At 39.4% G+C, this 13,188-nt stretch overlaps 1 protein-coding gene across 3 annotated transcripts in view; it reads right to left on the bottom strand.

Moving 5' to 3' along the window:
* The window catches only part of CDS2 (CDP-diacylglycerol synthase 2), a 73,356-nt gene that overhangs the window by 35,389 nt on the left and 24,779 nt on the right, over nucleotides 1–13,188 (bottom strand). For 2 of the 3 annotated variants that reach the window (XM_036750354.1, XM_036750356.1), the window contains one exon: nucleotides 9,306–9,359. The exons of the other annotated variant lie outside the window; for it this stretch is intronic. In XM_036750354.1, the coding sequence (XP_036606249.1) occupies nucleotides 9,306–9,359 (54 nt within the window). The remainder of the gene's footprint in view (nucleotides 1–9,305; nucleotides 9,360–13,188) is intronic. 3 annotated transcript variants of the gene reach the window in all.

The raw sequence follows: 13,188 nt of genomic DNA, 5'->3' as shown, positions 1-13,188 counted from the left end.
TCTTCAGTGAGCTTTCGGACTTCCTTTAGCAGCCAATTCTGCTTTTTAAGGCATTCTTTTTCTCATTGGCTTTTTGTACCTCTTTTACTGTTTGGCCTGGTCTGGGGTTTTTTTTTGTCTGTTTTTAAGGTGTTATTTTCTTCAATTTTTTTGTGTCTCCTTTACCAAGCTATTGAAACATTTTTCATAATTTTCTTGCATTACTCTCATTTCTCTTCCCAATTTTTCCTCTACTTCTCTTACTTGATTTTTCAGAAGCCATTTTTAAGCTCTTCCATGACCTGAGAACAATTCATGTTTTTCTTGGAGGCCTGGATGTAGGAGCTTTGACTTTGTTATATTCTTCTGAGTGCTTTTTGATCTCCTTTGTCACCATAGTAACCTTCCATGGTCAGAATTTGTTTTTCTGTTGTTTGCTCATGTCCCCAGCCTATTACTTTACTTTTAACTCTTTATTAAAGTAGGACTTTGCTTCTCAAGTAGAGGGCACACTGTCCCAAGCTTCAGGGGTTTTGTATAGGTGTTTTCAAAGATATTTCTAGGGACATATAAGTTTTCAATTCTTTCAAGGTGCTATGATCTAAAGAGAGGTGTTTACTACACTCCTGGACTATGGTCTGGTCTGTAAGTGACCACAAGTACTCTTTTCTGCCCTGAAAGTGTGATGACAGTCCCTGCTCCACTGTGGCTACAAGCTCTGGTGTGCTAGTGCTCTTCCTTGCCCTGGGATTGCCACTCAGGACTGCAATCTAGGTCTGAATATGCACAAAGCAACAGAGTCCTGCTTCAGTGGTAGCAAAGAGAACCCTGCAATCTCCTTCTGACTAGCTGCTTGATCACACCCCTCCCCCCCCCCCCGCCCCCTGCCACCTACCCCTTACCATCTCTAGGCTGAGAGCTCCGGAAGCAGCCTCTGCCACTGCTGATTCAGTTGTTCCCAATGCCTGCTCCTGGTTTGCTAGGGCCAGGGCTGTGCTGGCGCATATTGTGCTCTTCTTTCACCCAGGTACAACAGACTTTCCTGTTGACCTTCTAAGTTGTCATTGACATCTGTGGGCTGAGAGGTTTGGAAACTGCCACTGCTGCCACTGATTCAGTTCCCCCAAGGCCTGTTCCTGGTTTGCTGAGGCCCAGTCTGTACTGACTCATCCTGCACTGGACTGTGCTCCTCTCAACCTGGTGCAACAGACCTTTTTTGCCAACCTTCTAAATTATCTTGGACTGGAAAATTGTTTCACTCCATCTTTTTCTGGGTTCTGCCACTCCAGAATTTGTTTAGAGTCATTATTTAAAAGTATTTGGAGGGGTTTGGGGAAGAGCTCAAGTGAGCTCTACCTTTACTCTGCTATATTGGCTCTGCCCCCAAACTGTGAGAATTTTGATCAATGTATTGTCTAGCCATGATTCCAGAGGACAAATAGTGATGCATGCTATCCATTTCCTGATAGAGAAGTGATGGACTCAGAATGCAAAATGAGATATATACTTTTTTGGATATAGCCAATGTGGGAATTTGTTTTATATATATGTTATATACGTTTATATATACGTTTTGTACATACGTTACGGGTGGCTTGGGGTTTTTTCGTTTTGTTTTTCCAATGGTGGGACGGGGGTAGGAAAGGAAAACCAATTTTATTAATTAAAAAAATTAATTGAAAAACTGGAAAGAGAAGCAATTATTAATAAAAAAATTAAGAGAAACATGGGAAGATTTGTATAAACTGATGCAGAGGAAGGAATCCAAAATCAGATCAACATACACAAGGACTACAACAATGTAAATAAAAATATTAAAAGGCAGCCACTTTAGTGAACGGATGATGAGATGCACTTGTCCTCTTCTTGGTGGAAGGATAGGGGAACTACAGATATAGGATGATGACTGGATATAGCTGTTCTGTAAATCAATTTTCTTTAACTATTTTTCTTTTACTGTTACAAAGGAAGGTGGACTGAGAAATGACTGTGGCATAGAAAACAAAAGATATCAGCAACACTTTTAAAAATCAGTGTTAAAAACAGGAAAATGACAAATGCTGGAGAGGATGTGGGAAAATTGGAACACTGTTACAGTGTTGGTGGAGTTATGAACTGATACAGCCATTCTGGAGAGCAATTAGGAACTATGCCCAAAGGGCTATTAAAATGTGCATACCCTTTGACCCAGCAATACCACTTCTAGGGTTGTATCCCAAAGAGATCACACAAGAAGGAAAAGGACCCATATGTACAAAAATATTTATAGCGGCTCTTTTTGTAGTAGCAAAGAATTGGAAATCAAGGGGATGCCCATCAATTGGGGAATGGCTGAACAAGTTGTGGTATATGAATGTAATGGAATACTATTGTGCTATAAGAAATGGGGAAGATATGGACTTCATAATAGCCTGGAAAAACCTACACGATGTAATGCTGAGTGAGTAGAGCAGAACTAGGAGAATATTACGCACAACCACAGATATATGGATTCTGAGATGACTAACCTTGATAGACCTCCCTCTTCTCAGCAATACAAGGTTTGAAGACAACTCCAAAGGACTCAATAAGGGAGAGAGCTATCTACATCCAGAGAAAGAACTATGGTGAGACTGAATGCAGACTGTCTGCTCTCCTTTTTTTTTCTTTTGTTTTATTTTCTCTTGTTTTTTTTTTTTGGTTTTGTGTCTTTTTTCTCATGATTCATTCCATTGGTCATAATTCTTCTTTACAACTTGACTCTTGTGTAAATAACTTCAATGTGAAATTATATGTAGAAGATATATTGGATTCCATGCCGTCTTGAGGAGGGAGCAGGGCAGCAGGGGAAGAAAATCTGGAAATCAAAATCATGTGGAACTGAATGTTGTAAACTAAAAATAAAAAATCTTAATTAAAAAAAAAAAAGAAATGAGGAGCAGGCAGACTTCATTATAGCCTGGAAAGACATATATGAATTGATGCTGAGTGAGGAGAGCAGAACCAGGAGATCATCATACATGATTACAGACACGCAGTCTCTGTAAGGACTAACTTTGACAGAACTGACTTCTCTCATCAATGCAACGTTTAAAGTCAGCTCCAAAAGACTCATGATGGAAAAAGCTACACACATCCAGAGAAAGAATAATGGAGTCTGAAGGCAGATTGAGGCAAACTATTTGCTCTCTTTTTTTTCCTTCTTTTTTGGTTTCGTTTCTTCTTTTCATGATTCGTTCCATCGGTTATAATTCTTCTTTACAACAGGACTATTATGTAAATAAGTTCAATGTGAAGGTATATGTAGAAACTACATTGGATTACATGCTGTCTTGGGGGGAAGAGGGAAGGAGAGAAAATCTGGAACCCAAAAACTTGTGGAATTGAATGTTGTAAACTAAAAATTAAAAATAAATTTATAATTAAAAAAAAAAAAACAAAAAAAAAGTGTTAAGGGCACTAAAGTTCAAAATGAGCTAAGAATAGTAAGGAAATATAAGGATAAGAAAAAGTTTACTTAGCTATTTTGGAGAAGAGAAAGATCAAAGAAGAGACAGGACAGAATATTGTACAAGGTGAAAAGAATTATACTTGACAACAGAAAAAGAGACAGAGTTGTGTAATGAATCTATTTCTGTTTTCTCAGCCATGGAGAATGATCTTTGCACTGGAAAGGAAAACAAAAACTAAAGGAAAGTTGATACTAACTTTTAAGAAGAGTGCAATTAATACTGCGATAAGAACTCACTATTCGACAAAAATTGCTGGGAAAACTGGAAAATAGTACGGCAGAAACTAGACACAAACAACATCTTAAACCATATACCAAGATAAGGTCAAAATGGGTACACGATTTAGATATAAAGGTTGATATTGTAAGCAAACTGGGAGAGCAAGGAATAGATTACCTGTCAGATCTATGGAGAGGGGAAGAATTTATGACCAAACAAGAGATAGAGAACATTATGAAAAGCAAAATGGATGATTTTGATTACATTAAATTAAAAAAGTTTTGCACAAAGCCAATGCAATCAAGACTAGAAGGAAAACAGAAAGCTAGGAAATAATCTTTACTGCCAGTGTCTCTGATAAAGGCCTCATTTCTTAAATATGTAGAGAACTGAGTCAAATTTATAAGAATACAAGTCATTCCTCAATTGATAAATGGTCAAAGGATATGAATAGGCAGTTTTCAGATGAAGAAATTAAAGCTTTCTATAGTCATATGACAAAATGCTCTCAATCACTACTGATTAGAGAAATGCAAATTAAAACAACTCTAAGGTACCACCTCACACTTGTTGGACTGGCTAACACGACAAAAAAGGAGAATTGTAAATGTTGGAGAAGATGTGGAAAAATTAGAACACTAATGCATTGTTGGTGGAGTTGTGAACTGATTCAACCATTCTGGTGAACATTTTGGAACTATGCCCAAAGGGCTATAAAACTGCTCATACCTTTTGATCCAGCAATACTACTACTGGGTCTGTAGCCCAAAGAAATCATAAAATAGGGAAAAGGACCCAACAACTCTATTTGTGGTAGCAAAGAATTGAAAATTGAGGAGATACACATCAACTGGGGAATGGCTGAACAAGTTGTGGTTAATGAATATATTGGAATACTATTATACTATAAGAAATGATGAGCAGGTGGATTTCAGAAAAAACTGCAGACTGAACATGAATTGATGCTAAGTGAAGTGAGCAGAACCAGGATAACATTGAACACAGTAACAACATTGTGCAACGATCAACTTTGATAGACTTAGCTTTTCTCATCAATATACCATATTTCCCCACGTATAAGATGCACCCTCTTTCAAAAAATTTGGGGTCTAAAAACTGGGTGCATCTTATACAGTGGGTGTAGTTTTTTTACTTGCATTTCCCACTTTTTCAAGCTTGTTGTCTTTGTGCTCACTGTTTCGCATTTGTTACCTGTATATTTGCCACACTCTGCCCAGAAATGGCTCAGAAAAGATTTTTGTACAATGCTGAATTCAAGTCAAAAGTGATTCAGTTTGCAAAAGTGAATGGAAACCATGCTGCTGAACATAAGTTTGGTCCTCCTCCAACTGAGAAAACAATCCGAGACTGGCTACAGGAAGAAGAAACCCTACTGAAAACGCCACGGCAGAAGGCAGCCACAAGAGGCAAGTCAGCAAAACGGCCTGATTTAGAGAGAGAATTGAAGATACGGATTGAAGAGCAAAGGGCAATTGGAATTCCTGTGTCCACAAAGGTGGTTCAGCATGAGGCAAGAATTGCTGATAAAAAAGAAGTTACTGACTTCAAAGGAGGGTACAATTGGTGCTTCAGGCTCATGAAACGGAATGGACTAAGCATGCGTACACGCACCAGACTTGCCCAAAAGATGCCTGACAGCTATGAGCAGATGAATAAAACTTGAGTTCAATAACTTTATGTAATACATTTTTTTTCAAATTTCAGGCCCCAAAATTAAGATGCATTTTATACATGGGAGCATCTTATAATGGGGAAAACAGTAATAATCTAAGACAATTCCAAAAGACTTATGAAAAAAATGCTATCCACGTCCAGAGAAAGAACTATGGAGTCTGAATGCAGATTGAAGCATGCCATTTTCTCTTTTTTGCTTGTTTTTTCCCTTCTTGTATTTTTTCCCTGTAATTCTGATTCTTCTTTCACAACATGAATAATGTGGAAATATGTTTAACATAAATGTACATGTATAGCCTACATCAGATTGCTTGCCATCTTGGGGAGAGGGAAGGGAAGAAGAAAAAAAATTGGAACTCAAAATCTTATAAATGTGAATGCTGAAAACTATCCTTACATACATTTGGAAAAAATAAGATACTGTTAAGTGGGGGAAAATATGAGTTGGAGAAGAAAAAGAAAAGTGCAATTAGATGCCTTTGATGAGTTTACCTGACCCAGATGACCTAGTAAACTGAAAGGCCTGGCAGATGTAATTGCTGAGCTGTCAGTGGTCCCTGAAAGAGATAAGAGAAGTACTACAGGATTGTGGAAGGGCAAATATCCCAATTTTTTTAAAAAGGAAAGTGAATAAAGTATGCAAACTATAGGCCAATGATCTAGTCTTCAATTCCTGGCAAAATTCTAGAATAAATTATTAATAGGATGGTTGAACAACTAGAAAAGAAAATTATAATCACAAAGTGCAGCATAACAGAACACCTTTATTTCACTTTTTGACAGAGGTTACTAAACTGACATATCAAGAGGACAGGAATGAAAAAGACAACTGGTAGGTGTAACCCAAAAGCTGGAGTTAAACACAGAAAGAATGATGGAGAAACTCAAAGGTAGAAAGTTCAGTGTTGAAATTAATGGCCTTAAGGTCACAGTGCTAACTAGTGGAAGACAAGCCAGAAAGGAGTAATGGACTGGGAGAAGAGGGAAAGAGCAAGGCCACAGAAAGGAGGACATGAACAGTTTCAGGAGGAGTTGGGGAGTAAGAAAGGTACAAGAACAGAATATTATGGCCGGAGAGTAGACCTTGGAGTTTTTCATTTAGACAACAGTAAGGTCTAACACGAGGCCATTCTGGTGAGCAGCTGAGTAGAGATGAAAGTGGAGGCAAGTATAAAACTATTAATCAATGCAAATACTAATGTCGATAAAGACGATAGTAGGAGATGGGAAAAGTGGGAAGATTATAAACTAGATGCTGAAGTCCATGAAGAAGGGGAAGAATCTGAGATATCAGTGCATAAAAAAAGTGAGGTGGCGAGGAATTTAAGAGAATAGAACCTACTAAATGATAATGATGGATCATCACATTAGGAGGGAGGGGAGGGAGACACCAGAGGGAAAGGGTAACTAATCCTGAGCTGAGCTGCAGGGGATATGGACCTAGGGACCAAGCCAAATTTCAGTTAACTCAAAGAGGCAGAAGGTGTCTAGGAGAAACTGGGGACTCAAGGGATCGTTTATAACAGAACAGGTCACTACCAGATAAGGTGAAAGAAGCTAATTATCCACAGAAGAGGATAAGAATCACAACGTCTGGCATTAATTAATAATAACGAAGGCAGAATGGAGTAGTCTTAAAGTCAGGAAAACCTACTTCACCTCTCACTGCTCTAGCCAACACTAGGCTATAAGAAAAGCAGGTGGTAAAAGGAGTTTCCTCAGCTGGGAGGGTCTTTATGTCAATGAAATCATAAGTCTAGTCTCTATCTTATCTTTAATAACAGTTGTAAGATGGGTGCTATTATTGTCAACATTTTGCAAATGAAGAAACTGAGGCTGAAAGAGATTAATACTTTCAGTGGCTTCCCCAGGGCCAAACAGCTATTAAGTGTCTAAGATTCAAACCTAGGTCTTCCAGACTCCGATCCAGCACACTTTTCTCTATGCAGTACTGCCCCTCGATAACTAACTTTAACAAGAGTTTTACATATACCACTTTATTTGAGTTTCAGAAGAATCCTGTGAGACAGAGACAGATATTGTTCCAGGTCTAGTATGGGAGGCAAGTACACAAAGCTAATAAAAATCAAAGAAAATAAAGCTTCTAATCATGCAATGTAGCACAATAACAATTCCCATTTTCACAGTATGCGGTCCTGGTACAAGCATAATGGGGAGGGCATCAGATTTGAAGTTAGAAAGAGCTGGGTTCATGTTCCACTTTGGCAAGTCACTTCTTCTGTATAGGTTTCAGTTTCTTCATCTGATCCCTAAGATTCCTTCCCTTCCAACTCAATAAAATTATGTTTCTATGTGTGCCCCTGGGCAAGTATGCTAATGTCTCTCAGCCTCATTTTCCTCACCTTTAAAAGGAGGGAAAAAGCATAGCTGACCTAGACAATCTCTAAGGTCACTTCCAGATGTAAAGCTATGATTCTATAATCTATTTTGCAGTTGATGGAACTGAAGCTCGTAGAGGTCAGAGCCTAGGGTCATACAAGTGGCAATCAGGATTTGAACCCAGGTCTCTCCTGACTCTAAGTCCAGTGCTAGGTCCACACTATACCATGGATAATACCTGCATTCACATTGTTTAGCAACTGTTTCATGTGTCTCTCTGGCCTCCACAACCAGATTCCAAGTTCCCAGAATCGACTCATATACTAGAATTCTTCCCTACCCACTATAATGCTTAGGACAGCAGGAACTCAATAAATACTTGATGAACTGAATGGACACAGATAACAGTAGGGATTGAGGAATAGTAGGTCAAATTCCTTATGCTAGATTACACAGCAAAGACTGTAACAGGAAAATCTATTGTTTGGTGCATTAACCAGGCCACAAATGAACCCTCTGTCACTGAAAACATTGCCTCAGCTCCAGAGTCCTGCTGTTTGGTGTTTGCCATTCCCTAGAACACCAGATAACCAGCAGATACAAATATACCATGACCCTGGGAAGTAAACAGAGGATGATTCCCAGTCCCCTAACCTCAACACATATTTATCAGCACTATACGCAAAAATTAAAAGAAGCTATTTTGCCCCGGTGTCCAATGTAAATTTTAGGTCGAGCATAGAAGCTCAAGAGCACTGCACCCAGTATGGTTTGCATCTCAGAAAGATTTGGAATAAGAAAGAGCTATAGCTCCTGCCCAAGCAGCCCTTGCAATAACAAGAGGGAGGGGCTAGGCTGGTGAAGGTGTTTTGAGACAGTTGACTAGAGGAGGGCTCCTCTGCAAAATTCTGCTTGGAAACCCAACCTGTATGCACACCACTAAAGAAACTTTTCACTTTGCAAATTGACTGTATCTACCCCTGGAAGTCAGAAAAAGAACGATAGGGCCTCAGTTGTTCCCAGAAAACAGAGAATAATTCCTTCACATACTTGCCTTTCACACTTTTATGATGTAAAGGGAATAGCCTTAGCCAGTAAAATCCTACGGAAAAGAACATGAGCTGGGAGTCAGAAAACCTAGATCCTAGTCCTGGCCCTGCCCCTAACTAGCTAATTGACCTTACTTGGCCTTGACTTCTCTGCATCCATAAAACTTGCAAAGCCAGCTTAATGTCACCGGACCTCTCTATTCCTGCATATCCGGAATGGGGATGGTAATGCCTTCCCTTACCCATCATCAGGGGATAGTTAGACTAGTGCCTTGAAGGTAAAAACAAAACAAAATGAAGCACAAAAACTGGGATCTGGGAGGGATTTTAGGACTCAGCTAGTCCATTTCATACTTGAACTGGAATCTCCCTCTACAAAACACCCCCAAAATTAGTCATCCAGGCTCTTCTTGAAGATCTCAAGTGGTGGATACCTTCTACCACTGAAGCGGGCCACTCCACTTCTGAAGAGTTCTAATTGTTGGGAAGTTTTTCTTTACATTGAGATGACAACACCTTCTCTTTAACTTACTAGCTGTGTGATCCTGGGCAAATCAGACAATGTCTCTGATCTGATGTCTTCACCCTATAAAATGAAGAAAATCATAATAATCAGAACAGATAATCAGTCTATGACCTAATTACTTTCACATCCATTACTGCAATTGATCTTCAAAACCCTGGGAAGAAGGGAGGAAAGATATTAAATTCACTTTACAGGATAAGGCGACTAACTCAGGGAACTTAGCTGCTTGCCCTGCATCACACAACTATTAAGTGAGAAAACTAGAATTTCTCCTTCTTGCTCCTAGCTCTCTCTGGAGCCAAGAACAACAAGCTTCATTCCTCTTCCACATGACAGTCCTTCCAACACTTGAATAAAGCTATGCTGTTCCCTCTCCTTCTCTCCAGATTAAACATTCCTAGGACCTTTAACTGCCCCGCATAGGGCACAGCTTCTATTCTCCCTGTTCTTGGCTGCCCTCCCTTTGAACAGGCTCCAATTTGTTGGGGTCCTTCGATGCTGTGGAAGACAGGTTAGCACATCTGAAAGAGATCTGGGGAATAGCTCCACTTCAAAGCTCAATGAGACAACAGTGATACAGCATCAAAAATGTGAATGCTCATTTAAAGGCTATCTTGAGGGGCACAGTGTCCAGGACTTAGGAGTACTCATTCCAGTGTACTCTGACCTTTCAGGCAACATCTAGAATTCTGAGTACCCCATTTTTAGGAAGAACATTGAAAATCTAGAGTAAGGGCCTCAAGTTCATGCCATATGAGAGCTAGCTGAAGAAACTGGGTAAGTTCAGCCTAAAAGAAAAAAGAAAAAAAGCACTTATAGATGGGAGGGGAAGAGACAGCATAGAGGTCTCCAAGCATTTAAAGGGCTATCACTTGGAAAAGTATTAGATTTAGTCTGGCTGCCCCAAGAATGAAGTTACAAAAAGATTTGGGTTCTCTGTAAGCAACAAACTTCCTAAGTATTAGAGCTGTCTAAATGTAGAATGGGCTGCCCCCAGAAATGTGTTTCCCCTCAGTGAAGGTCTTCTGGTCAGTTGCCAGCTGAAGGACATGGGACATTGGAGAGGGAATTCTTATCCGGGTATGAGTTGGACTACATGGTTTCCAAGAGTCTTTCAAAGTCTGACATTTTGTGACATCAAGTGGTAAAATGCCAGGAGCACTAGCTCTGAAGCCAGGCCTGGGTTCAAATCCCACCTCCGAGGTTAGTAAACAAGGCATTTCACTTCCTGCACCCCAGTTGAGGTGGATAGCTAGAAGAGTTTCTCAAGTCCCTTCTGGCTCTAAATGTATCATCCTATGATCCCATAATGCTCAGATATCCAATACTCCAGATGTAGTCTTGACCAGGGCAGAAGGCAATTCAAATCAGGCACTCATTAATTTCCCACTACATACCCAACTTGTGCTAAACTCTGTGCAGAATATGAAAGTGGTACATGACCCAGTTTCTTTCCACAATAGCCTCACTAATCTAATCAGGGAAAGACTAAAATATGAACAAAGACACAGGGTGAGACAGCATGAACTGTGCTGGCACCAGGAGGAAAACAGTAACTATAATGAGTAAAGTTCTATGGAACGTCTCAAAAGTCTCAGTCAGTTTTAAGTGTTAAACTTAAAGACTTTGTATATGTATATGAACTAGAGCTAAAGGTAGGGGCAGATTTTGTAGGGCCTAGAAAGTCAAACTAAGGAACCTGGACTCCTAAGCTGTAAATTCTTTAATAGCAAAGACGACAACGCCTCATTTGTGTTTATGCCTCCTCCTTTAAGATTTCGCATCAGTGCTTTGAACAGAGAAGACATTTAAATGTTTGCTAAATTGAAGTGACTCGATCTGGTAGACAACGATGATACTACTTCACCTTTGTAGAGCACTTTACACTTCACAAATGCTTTCACACACATTCTCCCCTTTGGTCCTCACAGCAAGAACAGTCACAGTGCACTGGAGAGAGAGCCCTGGGCTGATTCTGAATCCTACCTCGGATACTTAGTAGCTGCGTCACCTTAGGCAAGTCATTTTAATCTCCCTCAGCCTCAGTTTCCTCATTTGTAAAATGATGATAACAGCACCTGCTTCCAAGGGTGTTTAAGCTTAAATTAAATGTCAGTTATTATTATGACCGTTACCTTCATTTTACAGAAGAAACAGACTGCAAGGTGAAGTGATTTGTCATAAAACTTAAGTGAGCAGCCAAACTCCAAATCCAGTGTTCTTTTAGAGCCACTATCAATGCTTAAGATTGGAAATAAAAACAGGCAGTTCTGTGTTTCAGGAAGACTAAACTGATTTTATGTGTTGCAAAAGCAAGATCACCTAAAATGCAAACACAGGGACAAAGATAAAGGGAGTGGGAGTGAGCAAGTATTGAATCCAGAGGATGAAGTACTGCAAAGTGCCAAATCTAGAGAACCTCTCTCAATACCGGTGATAACAGTAAATAGAAATGGGGAAGTTTGAGAGTGGAGGAAGCTATTTGGAAGATCTGTGCCTTTGTTCAACCTTCGTTCAAACATGGAGTTTTCAGTAACAGTAGGCCTTTCAAATGGCAATCAGGGTGACTGGAAACGGGACTGAAGGGGGAAATCACAAAAGATGACAGAAAGAATACTAGGTCTTGGGGGCAGCTAGGTGGTGCAGTAAGTAGAGCACCGGCCCTGGAGTCAGGAGGACCTCGGTTCAAATATGGCCTCAGACACTTGACACACTTACTAGCTGTGTGACCTTGGGCAAGTCACTTAACACCAATTGCCCTGCCTTCCCCCCTCCAAAAAAAGAAAAAGAAAAAAAAATACTAGATCTGGAATCACAGGACTTGGGTTCAAATTTTAGCTCTGCCACTTACTACCCTAAATGACCTTGAGGGCAAGCCATTTCACTTCTGTGGGTTTCAGTTTTCTTATATGTAAATTGGATGAATTGAATCTCTCCATATGCCAGGCTCCAAATGGATAAATGCCTTAAATATAAAAAGTCACATTATAAACAAATTAGGAGCAAAGAAAGAAATGCCTTTCCCAACTACGGATAGGGCAAGAGTTCATGACCACACAATGAATAAAGAGTATCACAGAAGATAAAATGGACACTTTTAAATATATAAGATTTAAAAGTTTTTGCAGAAGCAAAACTAACATAGTTAAAATTAAAAGTGCAACAGCTAAATGATAAAAATGTTTGCAGGAAATTTCTTTGATAAAGGTCTCATATCCTCCATATAAGGAACAGATTCAAATTTATAAGATCAACAGTCATTCCCCAATATAGTCAAAAAGATATGAAGAGACATTCTCAAAGGAAAAATTCTAAGCTAACAACAGCCACATAAAGACAACTCTAATGTTCCATTTCACACCATATCCATCAGACAATAATAAAAAAGAAAATGACAATTGTTGAAGGCGTTAGGAGAAAGTCGGTACGCTAACATTAGCAGAGGTATGAACTGGTTCAAACCATTCCAGAAAGTAATTTGGAACTATGCCCAAAAAGTCACTAAACTATCTTTAACCCAATGATACCACTACTAAGCATATACTCCCGAAAATCAAACAAAAAGGGAAAAGACCCATACATACAAAAATATTTATAGTAGCTCTATTTGTTGTATCAAAGAACTACAAACCAAGGGAATGTCCATCAGTTGGGGAAGGGTTGAACAAACTGTGGTATATGAATGCAATGGAATATCATTATGCCCTAAGAAGTGAAGAATGAGATAGTGAGTGTCAGAGAAAGTTGGGAACACCTGTATGAACTAATGCAGAGTAAAGTGAGCAGAACCACAATTTATACAATAACAATTTTTTTTCTGAAAAAATGAAAGGGTTTGGAATTGATTGTTTCTAGGGTCCCTTCTAGCTCCAAACCTATGATCTTATGG

Source organism: Trichosurus vulpecula, chromosome 3 (genome assembly GCF_011100635.1).
Source record: "Trichosurus vulpecula isolate mTriVul1 chromosome 3, mTriVul1.pri, whole genome shotgun sequence".
In the NCBI taxonomy this organism is placed as follows: Eukaryota; Metazoa; Chordata; class Mammalia; order Diprotodontia; family Phalangeridae; genus Trichosurus; species Trichosurus vulpecula.
Note: the sequence above shows the minus strand (reverse complement) of the source record. Positions and strands in the feature narration are given on the sequence as shown.